General features: G+C 44.5%; 1 protein-coding gene across 1 annotated transcript in view; it reads right to left on the minus strand.

Moving 5' to 3' along the window:
- Positions 1-2817: 2817 nt before the first annotated feature.
- The window catches only part of OAF (out at first homolog), a 35058-nt gene continuing 17135 nt past the window's right edge, over positions 2818-20740 (minus strand). The window contains exons 3-5 of the mRNA XM_088458729.1: positions 12920-13054; positions 6903-7083; positions 2818-3706 (exon numbers count right to left, since the gene is read on the minus strand). Coding sequence (XP_088314855.1) covers positions 3432-3706; positions 6903-7083; positions 12920-13054 — 591 coding nt within the window. The 3' untranslated portion in view covers positions 2818-3431. The remainder of the gene's footprint in view (positions 3707-6902; positions 7084-12919; positions 13055-20740) is intronic.

Raw genomic sequence — 20740 nt, forward strand, 5'->3', positions numbered from 1 at the left:
TGAACATCGATGTTGGTCAGCCGGAGTTTCCACCCGGCAGATCGGCATTTCCGATCGCATCGCAGGATCGCAGAAATACCGGACAGATGTATGGGCACCTTTACCTACATGCAGTAAGATCTGGCAATCTCACTAATGAGATTAAGGTCATTGGTAAAATCGTTTGTCAGATTGCACAGTTTATGCAAGATATCGTTTGTCCGGGAGTGCCGGGGAGTTGCTGGGGAGTGTTCAAAGGAAATCGTTGACGACATCGCATCTTTTGCGAGTTCATCTAGTGTGTAGACACCTTTAATGTACTTCTTATCCATTTGTCACGCTCTTGTTCAAACGACCACAATTCACTGATAAACTGTATTAAACTGTCCAAGGGCCTGATTCAGCAGCGATCGCAACTGCGAGTTGTGTTTGCGCACTGCGATGCATGCGCAGAATGCTCCACTGCGATTGGGTCTGCAGTGATCAAGCAGACCAATCACTGAGTGATTGACAGGAAGTACCATTTGGGACTGGCGATGGGGTATAGGGGGGCGGCGATCGGTGAAACACAGGTACGCCAGTGCGCTCGGGGCGTGCATAAATTAGCCACTGCGATGCCATAGGCAGCTTGGGCTTTCACTGCGAGCAATGAGGTTAGCAATTCCTGAGTAAGGTCCCACCTTGTGCGTGAGGCTGCGATTGCACTCAATGTTACAGATGGTTTTGCAGTCTTGCTAAGTATTACGGATGTGTGTAAGGTAAAGTGGGCGTACTTATGTTAGGACACGTATGGCATAACATCTTTTGTGATTGCAGTCGCGATCTGTACTGAATCAGGCCCTTAGTCCCTTGTATCACTACTTCTCAATGCAGAAGCTGCACCCACAGTAGGGGATGGCTATCGACCATCAATAGTTTACAAATGTCGATGGTTTACTGTCGATGGTTTTGCCATCGTTGGCAGAGAGACAATTCTTTACTGCCATCGATGGCAAAACGGAACCCGATGGTTTCTTTTCTGCTCATGACAAAGAGCTTAGCCCGCCCCCTGGCTGTCCGCTAAGCCCCGCCCCCCATTTTTTTATTAGCCTGCGGCTTGCCAAGGGCCCGTCAAACCGCCCCTCTGCAGCTGCGGCCAGTTGGTAAATTTGTGATATTTTTATAAGCCAGCCGCCAGTGCACTGTATTCTGATCTAACCTCCCCCCCCCATCCCTCCCCCCGGTGACGAGTACTCACCTCAGTCCCAGTTTCACTTCAACCACCGGCTTCAGACTCCAGTGTCTGAACTTGCCAGTTGCATGATATTGGTAAATAAATGGTAAATCCAACTACCGGCGCAGCAATGGTGAGGTAGAGAACAATAAATCAGGGAGGTATAATTATTATACTTTCCTTTTGATGTGGTTGACTCGGTCTGGCTTAGTACATAGGGTGCAAGCAGGGGATCCCAATACCAATCTGCGTGTCTAACTGGCATCAATCAAAACAGTCCAGGTATTTCAATGTAGCAGCAATCAGTAGGTCCAATGCATTTCGAGCTCCTTGCTCTTCCTCAGGGATACTGTTGCTGCTCTGTTCATGGGTTTATGCCATCGTGGGAGACTTTATGGTAAAGAGTACCTATACCTCTCCATTGCACTATTAATTATAAGTGCCTCGTTTTGTACAGTTTGTGTGTGTGTGTTATTTAGGTTTATTTTTTATGGTGTACTAGTTGTATGTGGTTCTCATGTAACCATTTTTGATTTGTGTGAATTCTATTAAATTGTCATTTTTTACGGTAACAATCGTCAACCACATCAAAAGGAAAGTACAGGTTGAGTCTCCCATATCCAAATATTCCGAAATACGGAATATTCCGAAATACGGAATAATTTTGGCATGACTGAGATAATGAAACCTTTGATTTTTGATGGTTTAATGTACACAAACTTTGTCTAAAGGCACAAGTTTGCTTGAGCCACAAAATCATTAAAAATATTGTATAAAATTACCTACAGGCTGTGTGTATAAGGTGTATATAACACATAGATGTATTCTGTGTGTATATTGGGGTCCCATTCCCAAGATATTTCGTTATGATATGCAAATATTCCAAAATACGGAATATTCCGTTATCCAAAATACCCCTGGTCCCAAGCATTTTGGATATGGGAGACTCAACCTGTATAATAATTATACCTCCTGATTTATTGTTCTTTACCTCACCATTGCTGCACCAGTAGTTGGATTTACCATTTATTTACCAGTATTGTGCCTCTTGGGGTCCCAGGGTGACCCAGGTATTATGTACCATAGGCTGCAGCTTGTCGCGCTGTTTTTATAACAAGCTTTATATATTTGCCAGTTGCATGGTTAGTGCAAGAAGGGTTCAATTGCCGTACTTAATATTTTTTACTCCTGATCCCAAAGGTTTGAAAAGTTACTTTTTTTGTGATAATTTGGCATGGAACGGACCCATAAAGGCCTGGCCAGCTTTTGAAACAAAGGGGTAGATTTACTAAAGTGCAGGTTTTTAGAAGTGGAGTTGTTGCCCATAGCAACCAGATTCTACTAATTGAGATAGCACCTTCTAGAAGATAATAACTAGAATTTGATTGGTTGCTATGGGCAACAACTCCACTTCTAAAAACCTGCACTTTAATAAATATACCCCAAAAAGTCTGTGTGAATTCAGCCAAACGCTGCAGTATATGGTACCTGCGAATGGCCACATTTAATAATAACCTAAGACTTCATTAACCGCAAAGTGATGGATAGCGAGTGTTACTCGAGACTGCACATAAACGACAAAAACCTGGCTACACCGCTGCAACTTTAAAAATCATTTTATTTTTACAAATTATAAATATTTTGTTCAAATGTTTTTACATTTTCCTTGCCTTGCTTTGATACAAAAAAAAACAAATAAAAAAAGTGAGGCATCTTCATACAAAAATATCTGAACTATATTAAAATACATCATATAGAATGAAGAAGGCACATAGAGGAACTGACATTCAGCCTGTTGTCTCACATGGATCCAGCAACAGGTGTCAAGTAATCTAACCGTGCTGAGAAGGGGGAAATATTACAAAATTCCCAGATGTTCACAGTTCTTAATACTGGTGGTCTCCGTAATGTCCTACTGGAGTGTGGATTCTACACTGGATGCAATAAGATCCTTTCTGAGGCATAAGGAAAATTATATTTTGTGATAAGGCACATAGAAGTGCTGAGAAGGTTCAGTCATTGTGCAATTAGAAAACAAAAAAAGGACACATGGATACGCCGATTTCTTCTCAACAATTATAACAAAAAAGTAAGGTGGACGTGCACAGGGTCTACTTCTCAGAAGATCCTAAAGTTTCACAGTATAAAAATAGATTTAAGGCAAATGCACTTGTTGGCTCTGAAGAAGCTGTGGTCCGCTTTCACCTATCGGCACAAATCGGTGTAGGTCTCAGCCGTTCTAGGTCTCCTCATCCCATAGGCAAAGCTGTTTCTGGGTCACGTAAAAGTGGAAGCTGTAAGCTTTTTGGCAACTGCGTATGCCGCACTTGTAGGAGGTGGTCTTGCCAGCTGGATCCCGACTTTTGCAATACTTGAGGCTACACGGTATCCATTCCAAGCTTAGGCGGTAAGAGCAGATGCAGGGCTTCCAGTCGCGAGAGCAGAGCTTGCAGGGGTGCAGGGCAGGGAGGGAGGACGAATGGGGAAGGACCTCAAACATTGATCCATCAACACCTTACAAATGAAAAAAAAAGCAATATTGAATATCTTAAAGCTTCAACGAATATATACACACAGGCATCAAATATTTACAATGACGACAAAGGAATTTTAGATAAAAGAAAAAAATGAAAGCAAACAATATAAACAGCAGGAATCAGTAAACTCAAGACAATACATATATATATTCCAAATGGGACACTATCCTGCAGAAACCCGCCTGGGAATGCTCAGGTGGGAACGCATTGAACAGAGGATATTAGCAACTTCTTCATATCAATCTGTATTTGTGTGTAGCAGGAGGAGAAATGCCAAAATGTAGCCAGCCTGGGCATCTAGACATTAACATATTGGTGCGGGAACGTGCGATGTCAAAGGCACCTCTCTATGGGGTCTATTTACTAAGCAGTGTTAGGAGACAGAGTGATAAATGATAAGGTGCCAGCCAATCAGCTCCCAACTGTCATCTCACAGGCTGTGTTTGAAAAATGACAGTTAGGAGCTGATTGGCTGGCACCTTATCACTTTTCATTCTGTCTCCTAACACTGCTTAGTAAATAGACCCCTATAAAACAAAGTTCATTCAATCAACTTATTTTTGACCCAAACGGAAATGGGGGAGAACTACATTGACCCATATAGGCTTGTGGAACTACTCATTTAAAGACGGAGGGCATTAAAAAGGATTTGGTACCCACTTTTCCCACTATAACAGCCTCCACTCTACTTGGAAGGGTTACCACTTAGGATTTGGAACATGGCTGCAGTGACTTATTTTTATTAAATCAGCCACAAGAGCATTGTGGGGCACTGTTGTCGGGTGAGAAGGTCTGCCTTGCAGTCAACGTTCTAATTCACCCTAAGGGATGAGTTGGGGGTCATGGTGCCGATGTGTGAAATTCTGTGGCCTACTGCTTCATGGCTGAGCAGACATAGCTCCTTGACATTTCCATGATTAGGAGATACAGCACGTACAGGGCAGAAGGTTGACCAGCTGACTTGTTTGAAAGGCGACTACGTTGGAAGTTGCCGAGCTCTACAGTATGATCCATTCAACTGAGATTGCATGTCTGCATGCTGGATTTAATGCACCTGTTAGTAGAAGCAGATATAGACTTTTCTTTTAGGGGGGGGGCGGTTTAAGAATTAATCCTGACTCCACCCCTCTCTACTCATTCCTCCTCCCACTTCCAGTCCTTGCTCCTCCCATTTTCAGGCAGTGACCTCACATCATCGCTTTTTGTATCTCCATCCATTATTTATCTTTTTACTTCTTCTATCCCTTATATTTCCCTTTCTTTACACTTTTCCCTCTTCTCTCCCTGGTCTTTATGACCCATCCTAAGCCCTCTGCCCCCTCTCCCCAGCGGCTCCATGAGGTAGCTCGCCCTCTTATCTCCCCCTTGTCTGTACAATGTAGTGACACACATATATGTAGCCTGACAACGGGCGAATAAAGCCTGAAACGTTGCAGTAATTTCTGTACAGACATGATCATTTAACCAAGTCCACCGAGCGCCACACCTGGGGGTGTGTAATTATATTATATATATATATTTATTATAGTGACTAGATGACCAAATACATTATGCCCATCACCCCGTCCCCCCTATGTTATACCCATCACTCCCTCCCCTCACCCCCTATGTTATGCCCATCATCCCTATGCTATGCCCATCACCCCCTCCCAACACCCCTATGTCATGCTCATTACTCACTCCCTTCACCCTTTATATATTTTCTGACCATCACTGCTTCCCCTCGTCCCTATATATTTTATGCCCATCGCTCCCTCCCCTCACTCTTTATATATTTTATGCCCATCGCTCCCTCCCCTCACTCTTTATATATTTTATGCCCATCACTCCCTCACCCCTTATATATTTTTCCTCCATCACCCCATTTTTGGTCAGTATAGGTTTATATTATGCTTGATAATACACAAGCATGGTTCTCTGAAAGGGCTGCTAACCTGTAGGCAGTGTATACAATTCTGAACCTGGGACCTAATCATGTGGGAAATATATCAGAGTGTCACTTATTTCATGCTGGGAGCCTGCATCGGACGATTTTTTTTACCCCAAACAAGAGACATCCCCCAGTGCTCTAATGATCGCAGGCTTAGCAGCCACGGGTTTGCTGACTTTTCATCCTGTTGCAATGCCTCATTGGATTTGTAGTTTATCTTCTACTGCTCAGAGGGCCTGATTCAGCAGCGATCGCAACTGCGATTACACACGCAATGGGCCGATTGTTGCGTTCTGCACATGCATCGCCATGTGCAAACACTCCACTGTGTTCAGGATTGCGATCGCAGTGACTACGCAGACCCATCGCAGAGTGATTGACAGGAAGTACAGTTTGGGGGTGATGATGGGGGGGCTGATCGGCGAAACGCAGGCGTGCCAGGGCGTTTGAATGTCATTATAGGGGCGTGCATATATTACCCACTGTGATGCCATACGCAGCTTGGGCTGTCACTGCGTGTGACAAGGTCAGCAATTCCTGAGTAAGGTCACATCTTGTGCAAGTGTGCGTGAGGCTGCGATGTTACCGATGGTTTTGCAGTCTTGCTAAGTATTACGGATGTGTGTAAGCGAAAGGGGGCGTCCTTATATTAGGTTGCGTATGGCATTGCGATCGCAACCATCACTATATCTTTGCAGTGAGACTGCGCGCTTAATCGCTGTTGCGATTGGTACTGAATCAAGCCGAGACTCGGAGCAGTGAAAGAAACTACAAATCCCAGGCCACTCTTCCTCCTCTGGCCGGCCGCCTCGGGCTGACAGATGACTGCCTGACTGTATGCGGCTGCTGTGGGCAGGTCCTGGCTCTCAGCTCATACCATGCCCGGCCTCTGCTCTGCCCACCCCAGAGAACTGCACTGCTCCTGCCGGCTGCCTGCAGGATTAGTAGATGGGCAGGGCGGCGTGTTATGGCCGCCCTTCCCATCCCCTTCATGGATCCGCCACTGCTGGTTAGCAACAGGTGGTACGGAAATAGAGAACCCCAGTAAATAGTAGCGATGTCCATAGACTTTTGGCGATGTAATGGACTTGTAACTGAATGCTCCTTACATTTATGTTCTATAAATAAATATGTAGTAAATCCAGAATTTTGTAAAAAAAAAATACAAAACTGGGCCCATGTCTTCCATTTACCAGTATAAGGATACGTGACATTTCTATGTCCTCCCTTATGAAGTCTTTACCTTTCCTGAGCCAGGCCCGCACGTCGTCTTGTCGTGTGTAGATTGTCTCTCTGGCCTCAGAGCAGATGTTATGAATGTGGGAACTAAGCTGGACGCCCTTTGTGAAATTGACGGCCACGTCCATCTGCAGACTCTCAGCTCCTCTCACTTCTTCTGCCTGACGCACGGTGTGGGGATTTTTCTGTGTGGAACAAACGCGTATCCATTAGGAAACCTGCAGCTCCGGACAGGGAAAAACATTCTATGCCAGAAACCAGGAGATGTGCTCCAAAAACAATTTAAGTGACAGAGAAAATTCCTCCTCATATACAATGCTCAATACTAATAAAGGGGGGAAATTAATTCACTGCGATGATGAACAGCCGTGGGAGGGAGCTCCTGAAGCTATTCAATTCACCGCGCTATTTGGGCGGGCTAAAGGATTCCATCTCGCACTACCCTGGGGATGCGAGGAGATATCCGACAAAAGTGCCGGGTGCGCAGCAGTTTGCTAACTTAGCGCGGCGGGCGCTTTAGTCGGAGAATGCTGGTTCTCGCGACTTAACCTGGGTGTAACCGGCATTCTCTGACTTAACCAATTCCCGATCTAACAAACATCACGGTGTATTCAATAGCTGCTGGAGCTGACAGAATATACTATCGTAAATGGTTGCCAAACGATATAAATGTAAGTAATGGGGAGTATTCACTAAAGCGAAGAAAGAAGAGGAAGAAGGAAGAAGGAGGGAAGAGGAAGAAGGAAGAAGGAGGGCAGAGGAAGAAGGAAGAAAGAGGGCAGAGGAGGGAAGAAGGAAGAAAGAGGGCAGAGGAGGGAAGAAGGAAGAAAGAGGGCAGAGGAGGGAAGAAGGAAGAAAGAGGGCAGAGGAGGGAAGAAGGAAGAAAGAGGGCAGAGGAGGGAAGAAGGAAGAAGAGGGCAGAGGAGGGAAGAAGGAAGAAGAGGGCAGAGGAGGGAAGAAGGAAGAAGAGGGCAGAGGAGGGAAGAAGGAAGAAGAGGGCAGAGGAGGGAAGAAGGAAGAAGAGGGCAGAGGAGGGAAGAAGGAAGAAGAGGGCAGAGGAGGGAAGAAGGAAGAAGAGGGCAGAGGAGGGAAGAGGAGGGAAGACGGAAGAAGAGGAGGGAAGAAGGAAGAAGGAAGAAGAGGAGGGAAGAAGGAAGAAGAGGGAAGAGGAGGGAAGAAGGAAGAGGAAGGAAGAAGGAAGAAGAAAGAAGAAAGAAGAGGGAAGAAGGAAGAAGAGGGAAGAAGGAGGAAGGAGGGAGGAAGGAGGAACAGCATGAAAGTGATGTCAGAAATGTGGAAATCAGGCTGAGCCCCCCAAAAAGATGCACTAACATTGGGGATCAATGTAGTAGTGCCCGAATAGCCCTAATAAAGCTATTTGGGGTACTTGTTGTTTCAATAGCTTCTTATTAGCGTCTTTGCACAAGTGGTGAAGAATGGCTATAAGCAGTATTTTTTTGGAGAGAATAATATCCCTTTTACACCTAAATTCCGGGTCTGACCCGGAGTTGGAACAAAGTTCCTATCCGGATCAGACCCGGAATTTTGCCGGCGCTGACTCTGGATATTCCCGAGTCAGCGCCGCTCACACCGCAGTCGGGTCTGCATAGACCCGGCTTTTGCGGAGTGAAAGTGGACGCTTGGAGATGACGTCATCTCCAAGCGCCACTGAAGCCGGGCCAATCGGCCGGCTAGCAGCGCACTCCAGGTCTTCGTGACTCGGAGTGCGCTGTTCCCATAGCAGGGTTTCACGGGCTACGCCCGTGTTAAACCCTGCTAGTTACCTGGGTAGGATTGCAGGGTCACTCGACCCGGCGATCCAACCCTCTCCCCTTTTACACCAGGGAGCTGCCCGGGTTAACCCTTCAAAAACCCGGGTTTTAGCTCCGGTGTAAAAGGGGTATAAGTAGTCCTGCCAAATTTGGGGTACCTGAAAATGGGTGCTAGCATATTGTAAATGTCTCTAAAGTGAAGTTTTAAGAAAAGTGAAATTCCTCCTGCATAAAAGCACCTGCAACTCCAAAACACTTGGCCCCTTCTTAGAGCACCCCCAGAACCTTATTTTGCTAGTTTTTGAAGTTGTCCCCCCACTTTGTGCTTTTTCGCCCCCAAAATGAAAGCACTTTTTTGGGGTGTTCTTAAGTTTTTTCCTGGGATTTTTTGACACAGTTATCCTTTGGGGGGCTGTCCCCACGGTTCTGAGTGGTTCCCCCACCTTTGCACCCCAAAATAAAAATGTTGCACTTCTCTTCTCCTGCTATTCAGAGACTAATCTTTTTCGCCTATTACATTGCATTGACTTTCCGCGTACGCGAAACCAGGCTGGAATGAAATAACGAAGATAAGTTTCCGCCACGCGAAAAGCAGAGATCGGCGATACTTTTCTGCGGATCTCGACTTTTCGCTTCTAATTGAATACGGCCCTATGCAGGTTACTGTTAAGCTCTTGCATCGATGGGTCTGACCTGCGGTTGGACTGCCGTAGTCTTTATTTGGTCACAGTGAGTGGAAGATCTTTGTAGGTTTCGTCATGGCTGATTGTAAACTCACAGACACGTCTTCCTCATCCGAGATGTGTGTGACTGAATTTTGTGTTAAACGTGGAAAAATGAAACTGATGAAATGTTACGGCAAGCATACGGTGGAGAAACAATTAGCCGTGCTGCAGTAGTTCAGTGGTGGAAGCACTTAAAAGAGGGTAATACCTGAGTAACTGATGAAGCACTTTCTGGGAGACCATCCACCGCAGATGTCAACATTGCCAAAGCTATGGAGACGTTTCAAAATGACAGAAGGATAACTTTACACACACTTTCAGCTTCACTTGGCATCTCATTCCAACGAGTTCAGCATATTGTGACAAAGGAACCGAAAATGTATGGCGTGTGTGCCAGGTGGGTACCCAGAAGTCTCACAGAAGAGCAGATGCGACGACGAGTTGAATTGCACAAGAACACAGGGCCTGATTTAGAGCCGGACGCAATTAGCGCTCGCTCGACCAGAAAATAGGGGTGGCTATTCAAATGAACCGTTCGCTCTTTGCGGTCTGTTCACGCCTCTAGGTCTGAACGAGCGAACAAAACTTGGTCGTTTTTTTAAAAAATACGCCTCCTGGCCGCTCGCATCCTACATCATGTCCGCTATTTATTAGATTAATCGAGTACATCGACAAGGGTATGAACTGCTCGCTATTCTTGTGGTTGGTTTTTGCTACCACAATTTTGCGAGCAGTTCTGGCTATACAATAACCCAGTGACGTGGTCAATGACGCTGCTGTTTTAATTATGCACACCCGTAAAACGCCCGTTTTGACCTTTAAGCACGCCTGCGTTCGGATCTCCACTCCCCGTTTTCAAGCACCTTCCCCCGTTACCACCCACATACGCCTCCTCCTGTCACTCAAATTATCAGGCATTCTCTATTTTGCGAGCACATGAATTTCGACCGCACTGACTGGTTCGCGCATGCGTATTACGATCCGTACGCATGCGCAGTTGGGCAAACATCGCTCGGAGCGAACGAGTGGCTCTGAATCAGGCCCACTGTTCGAATATTGGAGAGGATACCCAATTTCCTGACATCGATTGTGACGTGTGACGAATCGTGAATTAGTCATTATGATCCGGAATCGAAATAACAGCCCACAAAATTCTGTGTGATTCCTTTGGCGCATAAAGTCATGCTTCTGCTGTTCTCTGATGCACACGGCATAATCCTACAACACTGGGTTCCCCGTGGACAGACAATTAATGGTGACTACTATGTAAACGTCCTGAAAACCCATTTGCGTGGAGCCATGAGGAAGAAAACACCAGATTTGCTGAAGAAACAATGGTTCTTGCTCCAACCACATGTTACTGCTGTTGTTGCATTGGCAACACTGACTGAAATGAATGGGACAGCACAGGAACGCCCTCCATACAGCCCGGACATAGCGCCCTGTGATTTATGGACATTCCCAACCCTGAAAAACAACTGCGCGGAAAGAAGTTCTCAACAGATGATGAAGTGAAAAATGCCACAACTGCGACACTAACAGTGTGTCACAAAACAGCCTACTGCACGTCTTTGAATCGTCGTCGAAACGTTGCAAACAATTGTATTGAATGTGGAGGACGTTACTTTGAAAAGTAATGAGACTGATTTTTTTTATTCAGAATCAGATGACTCCACAGGATCTGAACATTTTTCTATTTCAATCAGCCCTCATATAACTCAAAAGCTACCCTCACATACACAGGAGCTAGAAAATAGATCCCAGCCCATATTATTTTAGCAGAAGCAAAGCTTCCAAAATGTGAATGACCCCTCAACCATATGACCTCCACCTTTCATCCAGCACCACTTGCTTTCCACCACAACATATACTGCTCTCTGCGTAGCCCTCTGGCAGGAAATGCCTGTAGTTCTGTTATCTGAAGAATGTCTCATTAATGGAGCGTTCGCCTATCCAAGGCTAAGCCGCATCATTTCCTTAGTGTATTGAATTATGTAGGATATAACAGAATGCATCTCAACGAGTATTATTTAATGCACACAAATATCGGATTTAAAATATATTTAATTATATATATATATATATATATATATATATATATATATATATATATATATATATATATATATATATATATATATATCTAAAAAAATAAATCTACAAAAAACACAAAACAAAACAAAACAAAACAAAAAAAAAACACATTTATGGTCATGTTTCATGTACCAAGACCTGTCATGGCTGCAGAAACATCACCAAACTGAGCAATGCTGTTGTGTCTAGACTGAATAAAAAATAACTCACCCTAAAATGAGGCAGGGTAGCAAGAAAGTAGTGGATCCCCATCAACAGCAGCCAATGAAATGCTCTTAAATAAAACCACCCACCCTCAATAGGGGATGTAGTTTAAATCCCAGCCGTCGGGATGACAGCCTTCAGAATGGCGGCGCCGGAATCCCGACACCAGTCAGAATCCTGGCGCCAGTATCCTGAGGGTAAGTAGTGGGGTTAGGCACTGGGGGGGGGGGGGAATATATCATATAAAAAGTTTGCTTGGTATGTTGACAATAACCACAACGACACTGATGAAATGTAGACAGTGTGTCCCGGTGCAGTGGTCACTTACCTGGTAGTGGATCTCCAGCGGTGTCTACTAGTTCCGGTGACCTACTGCCCACCCAGTACCCCTACTACTAACCCTCCTGCAGCCTATCCCTCGTCTACCAGTCCCGCAGCCTAATGCTAATGATGTGTAGCCGGCCGTTCTGATGGGCGACGGGATCCTGCATTGGCAAGTGCATACACACTTGCACGATACAGGGGGCGACGGTGCGATGTAGTTGGTCATAGCAGCATTCGGCAGCATGGCATCGTAAGCGTTATATTCTGACTGTGCAGCACGGCCAACCAGAAGATATTGCATGCAACCGTATGAGCGCGCAAATCGGGCATACACACTTAACGATATCGTCCCGATTAGCTGTTCCCGGGTAAACTGGAACAACAATCGGGCAGATGTAGTTTAAGTGTGTACCAACCCTCTGTCCCCTGTAGTATGTCGACATGTTCGGGACTGTATCCCCTATAAATACCACCCTTGTAAACAGCCAACAAATGTAAAAATAATCCCAATACTCACTAAAATTGAACATTCCTTCCCCAAACGCATAACGCACCTTGTTAATGCCTGAAAGCTGAGGGCTACCTGTCTTTAGGCTTCAAGTAAGCCCCCCCAGTTAATTTTATTTTACACCCGTTATACATTCTTCTCACTTCATCACAGCTGTGTCATAAAGTAACACTTTAATTGTATGAATGCAAACCATACATTATAGGACACAAGTTACAGATGAAGATTCTGGGGATTGTACACGGTACATGCATTGGGCCCCTGTGACCTGTGTAAGTAATGTGCATTTAATAAGAAAAAGACAACAACTATTTTTATCACCAATGAATAAAAAACCTTATAGACAAGTATACAGTATGTCCCTTCTTACTATTTATAATGAGAATATCCTTACCTGCCGCAGCTTGGCCATAGACTCACTGGGGATAACCTCATTGTTCTGTAGTTGGGTAATGAAACACAGAGCCTGAAACTGGCTTTGTCCTCTCTCCAGTTCCCCTAAGATCAGAATCCGGAAAATCTTCACACCCTGGAAAGGGATGGACAATGACAGTCAGGGGGGATCTTACAGAGGAACAATGTACAGCGGACAACCTGGCACCAGATTACAAAATGTCTCTATGTCTTAGGACAGAGGTTCCCAAACGCAGCACTCAAGGCTCCTCAACAGTTCAGGTTTTAGCGATATCCATGGTTGACCACAGGTAACCTAATTAGTACCTCAGTCAGTTTGATTTAAACCACCTGTGGTCAACCATGAATATCTCGAAAACCTGAACTGTTGGGGAGCCTTGAGGGCCGCGTTTGGGAATCTCTGCCTTAAGACCATTGCAAATGTCTGGATTTAGTGCTCATTCCCACCTATACACCTCTCTCCAGCTCTTCATGCATTAGAGCTGTGCTACTAGCAAACAGGTAAAATGAAAGTCAGTCTTGTCATTTTCTCAACAACTTGCCCTTCAGGCTTTAGTGTATTGTACGGATCGTGCTTATTAACACAAGAGAAACAGGTTCTGCCAGCTGCTAATATTTTAAACATGGTGTTAATTAAAATGTTTTATTAGTACTTATATTTGCAATAAATGATTTAACACTACCAGTTTCTTCAACAGATTTAGCTGTAATCAGGCCCTACACCTCATCTCTTTCCACATACAGTAGAAAATAGGAGCCTTTGAAAGATAATTATTGGAATTGCCTGCCATTCAGCTGTGTTATGACAATGTACAGTAGGTGTATATTAAATAGATAGAATTGGTAGGCAGCCATTTTATCTGGTTGTGTAAAGGCCCCGTGCATCAGAGAGATCGCTGCAATGCGGCGATCCAGAGATGCTGGGTCGGTGAAATCCAACATGTTGGATTTCACAGATTTGCCGATCACAATCAAAAAAATGATTGTGACTGGCAGATCGGTGAAATTTAACACGTAGCATTCAACCGATCCTGCAGCGGATCGCGGAACATCGATGTCCGCTGGTCGGCATTTCCGACCGGCGGATGGGTGTTCCCAATCCGATCACAACATCGCGGCGATCTGTCGCAGATGTATGGGGACCTTTTCGTCCATAAATAGCTAAACTTAGCAAAGATTAATGACAGTCCAGCTTTACTTAAGGAAACACGAAGGTCAATCTGTAAAATTGCTGTAACTCTAAAACTTCTTGAAGTACATATGACAGGATCTCACGAGGATCAATCAGAGATTCAAAATTTGCGACCCTCCCCTGAAAAGAAGTAACTGGTCAGGTCTGATGTCTTCTTGAGATAAAAGAGGGAACCCAGAATCCCTTCAATATGGAAAATAGAAAGATATGTATCTCGTAGGTGTGTTAGTAGAATTCAGTGACGTGCGGTGAGGTAAATAGCTGAGGAGGCACTGGCTGGTATCAGAGCCAGATTTACACATACATATATGAACCCGAGGGTACATGTGGGCATTATACAAAGGTGCAGCAGTATATAGTGCTGGAAATTTGCTGTGTTTTGAAAAGGTAGGGAGGGGAGGCAGTGCCTCACCTGTCATACACTTTTTACTATAAAAATGATTCTTTACATTTTTCTTATAATTTTTATAGTAAAAACTGAGGAGTAAACTGAAGTATGACAGGAAAGGCTCTACTTCACCTGCCAACACATCACTGGCAGAATTACCGTGTGGGGTTTTCTGGATATAAATCAACTAACACTGTATTAGACCAATTGTCATTTATTTCTCCAATACTGGGAGTAGACCGCTTCATAAATGCGTGTAGAGTTTCCACGAATATAAATAAATGATGCGTTTCTCCGATAGGTAACTTTTAAAATGTTGTTTCAGGAGTACAAGTAGAAGACAAGGAATGGTCTTAGTAGAAATATACACATACAATTTGCATTGTAGTACACTACATGCAAAGCAAGATGCAGAATTGAGGTAAAAGTATGCAGTCTGTAATAAGGCAAGCGACAGGTCCGATACGAGCGACCTGCGCCGTGCATCGTAATGCTTTATCTGGGACTTTATATTAATTCCTTTGCGACAAACAAATCCACTATATGCTTACAAAGACGCAAAAGTGAGGGAAAAACGGAGGGAAAAAGAAAGTACACAGCACAGAAATTGTGCCGTATGGTGCAAAAAGGATAAGGTGTATGAGGACACGCCTGTATGTACATAAACTCACCCATATACAACTCTGGTGTTTTTTGTGACAAACTTTTGATCCAGTTTAGTTAAAGTGAAAGAACTCCAAAAACTAATTTTGCATGAGAAATGTGTTACTGTGACCATACAATCCATCGGCACTATGCACTATGCAGTATTTGGCAGAACATTCCAGTAAGTATTACCGTCTGGAGTTCATAAACTTTCTCAGCAAAAACTGCAGGATACCAAACCAATAACATAACTCAGTCTATTCCTTATGTGTTATTAAGGTCATCTCTCAGTGATGCTGCGCTAATGTACCTCAGCCAGCAGACATCCCAAATGAATGTGTTCTCCTATGTTGGGTTCCCAGCTCATGCAGCCACAGGGAGCACACAGGCTTGGTTGTGACATTACAGAAGTGCACTGAGAATCCATTAACTTCTCTAAACAAAGCAAATAGATTGTGCTGTATAAGATCTGGTGGCGTCACTCATAACAGAAGTGTTTTCACATCCAAACAACTATGAATTTAAAAATATTCATTCTCAGACACCATCGGCCAGTTGGCACCCAATACATAATTATTTATATAAACAATAAAAACACAACCACGATAGACAATACAATATACACCATAATTAAAGCACACAGAAATTGAGACAGTGACTGCCACAGTCAAAGGGCATCCACCCACCAACTCTTCTGTGCTATATACTTGCCTGCTTTCCCTGGTACGGTCGGGAGTGAGGGTCATGAAAATTGGGCGGCACTCCCAGCCGCCCGGAAGAGTGAGCAAGTCTCCCAGAGCTGGCCCCACCCGCTTCCTGTCTGAAGTGGCCGGTACAGGCAGCTGATGACGTGATTCGTATTGAATCCCGTTATCTTGGCCCGTCCCTCCGCTTTACAATGGCGGTAAGTGCAGCATTGTGTAGCAGGGGTAGAGCTACGATGATACAATTGGCTCGCCACGTCGCCAGCACCGCCCACTCCTGCAGCGCCACACTTCCCACAGTGCCGACCAGGCTCCCCATAAAACTATTGGATTGAGTGGGAAAGTATTTTAAACTGAACCTTACTGTGCAATTTAGATTTTAATGGAACCGTTGAGCAGTACAGTCGGATGCCTAATGCAGACCATTGGTCATAAAGCTAATGCAGTAGGCCTAAATAGTTTTGATTCTTTTTTTATTTGTATTGTGTTTTTTCATTTTTTTTTTTATGTATGTCTGTATTGTGTTTTTTTTTCTTTTTTTATGCAATTCAAGATGACAACATTTTTATATAAATAAAATACAGAAATAAGGTCCATATTTTCAGATCTACAATACGTTAGTCAACTGATAAAAAAAAGTAGAAGAGCAGGAAAGCTTGGAGTGGAATAAAAGGATGAGAGAGATCGCTTTTAGTGATTTAGGTCTACGTGTTGTAGAAAACGATTAAAATCTTGATTCTGGGGTATGCTTTGTTCAAACACAATTGCATGAAAAAGACAAAAACAAAAACTTAAAAACAAAGACATACAGGCCTCTTGGGGGCACTGTTGCATAGGAATCTATTGATAGATTTTACCTAATAGTATTGTTATCATCATCCAGCATTTTATAACTGGGGCAAACACAGTAATAAACCAAGACTGGATATTATCAGACATAGGGGTCTATTCATGAAGCAGAGAAGAGACCTAGGGGCCTATTCATCAACACTAAAATAACGTTTTTAAAGGACATTTTCCTTAAATAACGTTATTTTGGTATTCATGTAGCCACTTAGCACAGGAGATATCACAGATATCTCCTTGCTAAGTTCCCCTGCATTAATTTCCACACTCCCCATACATTAGCATGGGAATGTGGAAATTGTGGTATTCATCAAATTCCAAATTTTTGGAATTTGATGCAGTTACTATTCGCCACTGTGAGGTGGCGAATAGCAGGTGAAACTTACCTGTATCCGCGTGTGCAGGTCCCCCGACGAGTCCCTCCGGCGCTCTGCTCCGTCCTCAGGCTCCGGAGGCTGGTCGGACATGTGTGCTCCCCAGCAGAGCACAAGAAAGTTTAGACAAAAAAAAAAAAAATTTTTTTTTTCCTAATCTGTCATGTGATCTGCTGGGAAACCACATGACAGACCAGCAGGACGGAGCCGGAGGCTGCTGCGCGGACAGGTAAGTCGGGGGGGGGGGGCTACACAAACTTAACGCATCTGTAGGCAGTGCTGCGCATGCGCTGGTTTTACAGATGTAACAGCGCATGCGCAGCGCTGTTTCCAGATGCGATAAGGTAGTGTAGGCAGGGAAAAGTATCTATTTCCCGAAATGCTGACATCGCAAAAATGACAGCTTTTCGGAATAGATACTTATGGAGAGGTGGAATGATGAATTCCACCTATAATTAGGTAGAACTCCATGCGAGTTCTAAACCTAATTATATCCAGAGAATTTTTAGGTTTAATGAATAGGCCCCCTAGTTAGTTGAAATTAGGGCTCTTCTCTGCTTTGTGCTATTCATGGAGCAAGTTAGCGTGGTGAAGTGTATTATGTCTCCAGCAGCACCCCTGCTCCATGCCTCCATCGCATTACCGTACTATTGTATGGCGAGTGTGATTCATAGAAGGAGGGAAAGCTCAGCTTTCCGTTCCTCTACTGCGGTACAGATTCGCCATCTCAGCATTACGTTATCTGTACCGCAAGCCGGCACTGGCTCCGCCTCCTTTTACCAGCGTCCATTGCAGTAGGTCTGACCTGACCTGCTGTTCCCTGACGCCAGCGCATGCCCAGTGAGGAGCAGGTATATCGGGCACTCTATCTGTCTTCTCACGGCATACAGGGATCACGGAGGGGCCAGATAGCGCATGAAGACATCGGAGAGGTAAGTGTACAGGAATGGCTACTGAACATCTCTATGTATTGCATCAATGTGATGCGATATATAGCAAATGTTTATCGTGAGCCACCATGTTCTACACGAATAGACCCCTAACTAATTAGAATGCCTGAGATCGTTAAGAGTTCCCGACAATAACATGGTCAGCAATGCAATGTCAAGCACATTATGCCGACATTAGTAATATTAGTTAACGCATTGAAACTGTGTCAGCACTAAAACTTTACACAAGATTGTAAAGCATCATATTTAAAGGGTTTGTAGTCATTATGTAGACAGTCAATACGTCAACACGAGAATGCCAGCATCAGCCACTTTACCAACATGTTTAAAGTTACAATACCCACACTGTAATGCTACTTAAAGCATTTTAACAAACTAGTTGGTATACTGGTACCGCCATTTCGACATAGAGTGGTCACTGTCTCCATAGATATCCCGTTTAAAGTTATATTGCCAACCCAGTTACAATGCTTTAACTAACATTAGTACCATGTCGGCATACTGTGTACGACATTATGCTGCCGACATATTATATATTTGTGAGGGCACTAGAGTGGGTGGTGAATATAGTAGAAACTTCCTCCTCATTGGTGGGCTTCAATGAAGACAAGGTTCCAGAATGTACAGGAAAGGAACTGAGCTGGTGGTTGACGGTTGAACAGATTCAAATGCATTAGAGAGGCCGTATACATTTTAGGAAGTGATGAGACTTATGAGATTGTTGACTCTGTAGGAGAGTTTTTGAAGGCAGCAAATTTCTTTATTGTGCCATGGATGAGATTGTGGCTGACTCTAAGAGGAAAGATAAGCTGGAGACACTTGATAAACTGCTGTTGTGTGCTAGGATTTTATTAAGATTTGGATCTGCCAGATCAGGACAGGAGATTGCAGAAATTGGGAAGAGAATTCAGAGGGCATGTAGAGGCTTGGTAGAGTGCAAAGTGGAGAAGGTGGTGGAGGAAAGCTTACAAGTGATGGTCCAAGAGAGGGAAAGAAGTTTTAAGGAGATGAGAAACTGAACAGTTTGGAAAAAACAAGATCAAGGCAGTGGCCATTACAGTGAGTAGACAAGTCACTCCACCGAGAGGACAAGATAGGAGGTGCGAGAGTAGTTTTGGAGGCACAAGATGAATGAGGACAATTCATAGTGACGTTGAAATAATCCACAATGATGGTAGGGATACCGGGGGATACAAAATGTGTGAGCCAGATACAGAGAAGCTCAAGAACTAGCTGATGTGGTCCAGGGGGACAAAGAAATAACAGCAAAAACCAGAAGAAGAAGGGGGTAAAAAATTAAGGGGAAATGATTAGTCCAACCAATTCTCCTTGTCTGATTTTGGGCCTGAAGGTGACTTTCGTGTTAGTGAAACAGGCTGTTTCAGCGGGGTGCCGCAAACGGCCGATATTACAATGTTTATTGCACTAATAGAGCTGCCTCGTTGAATAGAGCCTGACTTCGGTGGGCCCATGGCGCTCCTCCGCCTGCTGTGCCTCGCCCTACCCCCGCCGCTGTGTGAAAAAAGTGTTGTTAGTACAGTCACCGCCATGGTTTAGGAGCTGCCCAGCATCTCCATGAGTGCTGGGCACACTCCCAGAGTGACGGAAAGGGGGCGTGCCGTGAGACAATGCCCTCCCCCCCAAAGATGTCAATCCCCCTTCTTGGGGGCATGCAGATGTACCCTGTTTCATGATGGCCTCCAAGATGGTCGTGAGTGCCAAGGAAACTCTGTCACTGCAGTGAGCACGGGAGAATTGCTTAATGCATCTAATCCCATGCATTCTTGTGCGAGAGAGGGGGAGCTAAATTCACCACCAATTACATTGCCCCATAGGCTTTAAGTGGCTAAGGCGAAGTGCTACATATTGCATTATTGGTCCAGCCAGATTGCAGAGGCTGTAAAGGCTCATATTTGCACACGCCCGGCCAAGAAGCTTGCACAGTGCTGAACTTCCGTGCGATTGTGCATCAGCCTCTTAGGGCTCTATATATTAACATTATTTTTACTAAAATAAAGTGAAAAAGGGTGTTTTCACAGCCTTTTCACATTATTTTAGTATCACCTAAAGTTACTAAAGGGCAATTGGAGCAGAATTCATAAAATTCTACTCCAAGTCCCAATCATCACTTATTTTTAGTAAGCAGATTGCATTTCCCATAATTGTATTGGGAAATGTGGAAATGTGATCTGGCAAAAGTTACTAAAAATAAATTGTGAAAAAATACCGGGGAAAGCCCCGTGATAATAATGCGACCTGGAGGTGGTGTTATCCAGGGTCTCCCCCTGGTTACCGGTGTCCTGCCATAACAGGCACAGCATAGCCCGGAGCCGGCCCCAGTGATCAGTTGTGTGGTCTAAACAGACCACACGCTGATACACTATAAAAAAAAAAAAAAAGAATAAAAAAAAAAGAATAAATAGTAATAAAACCCCCCCCCCCACAACTTACCAGAGTCCAGGGACCAGTGATTGGGGCTCCGGTGATGTCCTCCCTCCGGTCAGCTGGTCACCCATGCTTCACTGATGCCCGGTTGTCACCCAACCGAGTCCCAGTGCAGGATGGGATGTCAGCTGACCGGAGCCACGGAGGACATCAACGGAGCAACGATCACTGCAGGTAAGTGAGTAATTAAGGGAGGGAGTGACACGAGCAGAAGCGCCGAAGGTTGTTCTCGCCTGAAAGGAGCAACAATTGAATTG

Source organism: Taudactylus pleione, unplaced genomic scaffold, assembly GCF_031769625.1.
Source record: "Taudactylus pleione unplaced genomic scaffold, aTauple2 ptg000848l, whole genome shotgun sequence".
Classification (NCBI taxonomy): Eukaryota; Metazoa; Chordata; class Amphibia; order Anura; family Myobatrachidae; genus Taudactylus; species Taudactylus pleione.